General features: G+C 51.4%; 1 protein-coding gene across 1 annotated transcript; it reads right to left on the reverse strand.

Moving 5' to 3' along the window:
• Nucleotides 1-3,488: 3,488 nt before the first annotated feature.
• Tex44 (testis expressed 44) lies at nt 3,489-4,943 on the reverse strand. The gene has a single exon (XM_038341032.1). It carries the CDS (start codon nt 4,941-4,943, stop codon nt 3,489-3,491), a length of 1,455 nt encoding a protein of 484 aa, XP_038196960.1.
• Nucleotides 4,944-5,988: the final 1,045 nt, after the last annotated feature.

Here is a 5,988-nt window from a genome sequence, read left to right on the forward strand (position 1 = left end):
AGCCTCTGAGGACCTAGGGATTTGGCCTTGCGGAATCCAGTGCAAGACAGAACAGTAGGTTCCAGTCTTGGCTTATTAGCTTGTCCCCATTCTGAGCATGAGCTATGTCCTTGTGTAGCTGTAGGTTCCGGGTGTCCTTTTAGACACTTTGACAGTGAAAAGGGGAAGGGATCGAGCATGTACTCCTAGGGTCAAGGACCTACGGGGGAGCCAAAGGACCCAGACATATGTTTCCTTCAGTGTCCCTGGGAGCAGACAAGTCACATGGATTTTCCCAAGCCTCTGTTGCCCCTTTGGCTTCCACCGCCTGCTAGTGATGCTGCACATCTCCTAGCTGCTTGGCTCAAGCTACCAGGACTTGGATTTTTTCCCCCTGGCCTCTCAATCCACCCAATCTGTGATGCTCCCTACTCCCTTTGCTGTATCTCCTTATATTGCTGGCCCTGTGCTTCCTGGGTCTGGACCATCTCTCTGAAGCCCCACAGTCACCCCCTCCTGCAAGTCACTGTCACCACACTTTTGCTGGCCCTTTGCTATCCTAAGAGTAAAGGTCCAGCTCAAATGATTGCTATTCTATAGCTGTCCTCTTCCTACTTATGATCGAGCAGTGTGCGTTTTTGGTATTCAGCTCCTCAGGACCAGCTCTGTCATGAGCCACTATGGTGGCTAATCACTGTACAGACTCCACTGTGCGCCCTGGACAATTGGCTCGTTCCTGGAAACCCAGTGCAGTAGGAAGTTATGATCCCTTTACAGGTGAGGAAACTGAGGCCCAGCAAAGTGCTGGAAACAGCTGGTCCACTGTGGAACCAGCATTCAAGATAGCCTGGGCCCAAAGGTCAGGCCCCTCATTACCCTGATGACTGTGAGTCTAGCTGTGTTGTGAAGGTCCCTGATTCTGGGCCCACTGTGGCCTGATTGAGAGGACAGGCGTTTGTATGTTTTCAAGACAGGCTTTCTCTGTTGTTGTAACAGCTCTGGCTGTCCTGGAACTCATTCTATAGACCAAGGCTGGCTTTGAATTCATAGAGACCCGCCTGCCTCTGCCTCCCGAGTTCTGGAATTAAAGGCGTGTGCCACCACCGCCCGGCTCTTCTCTCACTCTTAAGGTCTGACTCAGTCGTTCTTCTGGGAGGCCCCTTTACGGGTCCTTCATAATCAGTCTCCATATTATGAATTCCTTGTTTTTACAACATAGAGACAGTTGAGCTGCACCTTCAGCAAGTGGCAGCTTCCCAGTGGCAAGGGCATACAGAGGTGGGGCCTGTGCTTCCCTTAGGGCTTGGAGTACTGAGCCAGCTGTAGGGTAGGAGTAACAGCTGGTGCCTCTGGGACCAGTGTGGAACATCCTTCACCGACAAAGGCCAGGGAACCTATCATGGGCAGTGGGCAGATCAACTGCTTGAACCCTGAAAAAAATGAGAACCTTAGATTTTCTTAAAAAAAGATTTCATTTATTATGTATACCGTGCTCTGCCTGCATGTATGCCTGCACACCAGAAGAGGACACCAGATCTCATTATAAAGGGTTGTGAGCCACCATGTGGTTGCTGGGAATTGAACTCAGGACCTCTGGAAGTGCAACCACTGTTCTTAATTGCTGAGTCATCTCTCAAGACTTAGTTTTCATTTTATTTATTTATTTATTTATTTATTTAACTTTATTTTATGTGCATTGGTGTGAAGGTGTCAGATCCCCTGGAACTGGACTTACAGACAGTTGTTAGCTGTCATGTGGGTGCTGGGAATTGAACTTGGGTCCTCTGGAACAGTTAGTGCTCTTAACCACTTGAGCCATCTCTCCAGTCCACTAGTTGTGTTTTTTTTTAAATTTATTTCAGAGAAGCAAAAGTCCTGTTATGTGTGATGGTTTAAAAGAAAATGGCTCCCAAAGGGAGAGGCACTATTAGGTGTGGCTTTGTTGGAGTAGGTATGACCTTACTAGAGGAAGTGTGTGTCTGTGGAGGCAGGCTTTGTGATCTCATATATGCTCAAGTCATGCCCGGTGAGACAGTTCACTTCCTGTTGTCTTTGGACCAAGGTGTAGAATTCTCCAGCACCGTGTCGCCTGCTTGCCACCACACTCCCAGCTATCATGGTCCCCACCATGACGATAACGGATTAAATCTCGGAAACTGTAAGCATGCCATCTCAGTTAAATATTTTCTTTATTAGTTGCCATGGTCATGGTGTCTCTTCACAGCAATAGAAACCCTAAAACATTCTGTAAACTTTAAAAATGTGAGCAACTGGGACCAGAGAGATGACTCACCACTTAAAGGCACTAGCTGCTCTTGCAGAGGACTCAGGTTCGACTCCCAACACCCATATGAATTCAAAACTCTCTGGTTTGGGAGGTGGGGAACACAACGCCCTCTTCTGGCCTCCATGGATACTACATGAATGTAGTGCATATACATATGTGTAGGTAAAATACTCATATAATAAACATATTTAAAAGAAAAAAAGTTTTAAAAAATATGAGCATAAGGAAAACTCTAAAAACTAAACCAGGCCTGGATTCATCCCCAGGGCCCCATCTGGAGACACACAGGAAAGTTAGAATGGATGGGTGGATGTCCCTGGCGGGCTGTGAGGCTGTGCCTGAGGGCAGGATTGGCCTGGGGCTTTGCCCAAGATATAGCACTGGGTCTTGTCAGAGGGTGACTGTGGCTTCCAACACAAGTGGCCCTGGGTGTGCTCGCAATTCTTGCCTTTTACATACTTTTCAAGATGTGAATGGCAGAGGCCAGAGCAAACATCATGAAAATTATCTGTGCCAAAGGTGGGCAGCCATTCTGCTTGGCCAGCCGGAAATCTAATGGCCTTACATCCATCGCGGTATCCCTCCCACCCCATTAGTCCAAGTGATGGTTTGATCACCCTCTCTGAGCCCTGTCCCATGGAGTACTACATACAACCCCTTTGTATCCCTCTGTCTTCTGGCATTGGCATGTTCGTGGGGGGGGGGGGGCTGGTGGTGACGGTGGTGGCATTGCTGGTGGTGGCGGTGGTGGCATTGCTGGTGGTGGCGGTGGTGGCATTCCTGTCTCTATTCCAAGATAGGAGAGGGAGGCCAGGGAATGGGGCCTAGGGCAAGAGACACCAGAAGTCTGTAAAAGGATTACACAGGACTCAGGGGTGTGTGTCCCTTCTGTGTGGCCCAGTATAGGTACTCTCTCCCCCAATACCCTCTACTGCCTCCCAGAACCTCAACAGACAGGTTACCCGTGGAAACACAGATGGCTTTCGCCCATTTGGAACTCCCCCCACTCTCTTCCCCAGCCCTGTCAGAGCCCAGCTGACCGGAATGGAGCAACCTCTGAGCATTCTTATTTCCAGAACATTTTGGACCCCTTCTGCCCCTTTACTCTGTTGCATGGATAAGGGCAGAGATTAGAAAATAAACGCTTGTGGTTATTTACTGAAGAGTTGGGGTAGTCGTCTATCTAGTGTAGGGCTGGGGAGGCAGCAGGGGACTTGCCGGTCTAGGGGCCAGTGCGGGCCCAGCGTGAGGTGAAGTGGTTGGCCAGGTAGCGGACAGCTGACCGGATGCCTTCTACAGTTCGCCTCTCCACAGACTCGAGCAGTTGCGTGACTGAGCGCAGGGCCGAGCCAGTTCCAGCCACCAATCCAGAGGAGAGACCTGACCTGGCATTGCCCAAGAGACTGGAGACAGTGCGCAGGCTGGGGCCTTCATCGTGGAGCCTGTCAGCTGGAGAGCTGCGGCCTGAAGCCAAGATGCCGACAGCCAAGCCCATGCCTGTGGCTGTGTCTGACCACACCAGGATATCTGCAAGGGAGCTGATGGAGCCCTCACCACCGCCCAGCAGGCTAGTCATGGAGCGCATGTAGTCATTCTCCACGTCAGGCCTGTACAGGCTGGGGTCTAGAAGGCTCCTGCCCAGGGACACGTGGTGGGGACCTGGAGAGGGAGGTGGACTGCCTCCCGGGGAGCTGGAGAAAGGTGGGGGTGTCTGCAGGGTCCTTGATTCATCAGCTAAATCCTCCCTGGTAGGCCCTGGGGGTCTAGCTTTGCTTTCAGGGTTCAAGGCCCTGAAACCTTCAGCTTCCTGTTCAGCAGATTTGGTGATACCCTGAGGTTCTTGGTCAGGACTACTGGTATCCATAGCGGGTGGGTCAGTATCTCCCACAGAAGGCTGGACATCTTCAGGCGGGGCAGATGGGACCTCAGCTTTTGGAGCTATTTCTGGCTGCCCTTCAGGAACATGCACTTTTCCTGGTGTCTTATCCTGTTTCTGGGAGTCACTTGGGGAAGCTGTGCGGCTCCGACTCGCACGGTTGTTTTCAGCCAGTCTATCCCACACTGGGTTCTGGAAGCCCACAAACACTTGCAGGATACCTGGGTCTTGGCGCAGCAGAGATGTGTTCCCTTCAAGATTCTCCTGGTTTTGGCTTGGAGCGTCTGGGTTCTCATCTTTGTCCCCAGAAGTTGGCATATTCATGGAGATGACTATCTCTACACCTTTCCCGATGGAGGTGGCTATCTGCATGGAGGCCTGATTTCCATCCTGTCCCATGGAAGGGGCGATTGGCATTGACACCTGGTCCTCATCCCGTCCCTTAGAGGTGGCAGTCTGCATGGAGGCCTGGTTTTCATCCTGTCCCTTAGAGGTGGCATTCTGCACGGGGGCCCGGTCTTCATCCTGCCCCATGAAGGTGTCAGCCTCAATGGTGAGTTGATCTTCATCATTCTCTGTGGCAATGGTTGTCATCACAGAGGCCTGGTCTTCATCCTGCTGTTCGGAGAATGCCACAGTGATGCCTACCGGTGGGACGTCATCGGGCAGAAAGTCCTGACTTTGGGACTCTCCAGGTGATTCTGCAGAGTTGTCATCAGCTTCATTGCCCACGGAGGCGTCGGGAAGATCATACACTGGCCTGCTGGTGGCTTCAGCCTCTTCCAGGGGCTCGGTGGTCATCTATGCCCCCTGCTATGTGTGGTGGTTGGGAAGGAGTGGCCTGGACTCTGCTGCGCTCAGTTGTCCAGGTGGTGAGGTCACAGGAGGTTGTGGGCAGCTGGTGATGTCACAGGTACTTGTAAAGCAAGGGTCCTGAATGTCCTGAGACTACCAAGTGGCTGTCCTGGTGGGCTGAATGGAGGGAATGACTCATAGCCAGAGTTGCAGGTACACAGGAAATGAGAGATGACTGTCTTGGTTTACGCTGGAGGTGGGTAGGTAGGTGTGGGTGCAGCCACGGGGCTGTGAGAAGTTGCCATGACAATACTTTGGGGGATGATAAGGGAGGGTGATACTGATTTGAATCGGTGAGTTTTTATTTATTGGGACGGGGAGGGGGGAGTCAGTGTCTTGCTATGTAGTTCAGACAGACTTCCCACTATGATCCTCCTGCCTTAGCCTCTCAGGAGTTGGGATTACAGATGTGCTATATTGGCTTAGAATCAAGATTTATGTCACCCCTCCCACCATCTCTCTGTCCTCATTTGTGCTCAGGACACCATTTTAGCCAGTCTTTCTTTGGGAGCCATTTCTCTAGCAGTGGAGCTGGATAATGGAGAACAGGGCCTGGGTGGCATCTAAGCTGACTTATCCTTAGTGCTAGAGTTAACCTTGTGACACAGGGCAAGTCTGCCTACTCAGCTGGGCTGGGAGGACAGAGGGCTGCAAAAGGCCGCAAACTCCAGGGTCATCCTAAAAAGAGCTTGGGCCCTAGAATCTCCCTGTGTTAATTAAGATGGTAGCTGAGGGTTGGGTGGGGCTGAGTGGTGGAGAGCTTACCTAGCATGCATCTGGTTTCAACCCCAGCATGGAGGTTGGAGTGGAAGGTTCCCTTGTGTACTTATGCTCATCCTGGTTGCGTGACCATGTATAGTTCTTGCTCCTTGGGTGAGGGGAGCAGCGAGCATCCTGTTGATGTAGGATGTCCTTCTGTAGGCTGTGACTATGGGTTTCTCTTATTGGTTGATGAAGAAAGCTGTTTCAGCCAATGGCCAGGCAGAATATA

Source organism: Arvicola amphibius, chromosome 8 (assembly GCF_903992535.2).
Source record: "Arvicola amphibius chromosome 8, mArvAmp1.2, whole genome shotgun sequence".
NCBI lineage: Eukaryota > Metazoa > Chordata > Mammalia > Rodentia > Cricetidae > Arvicola > Arvicola amphibius.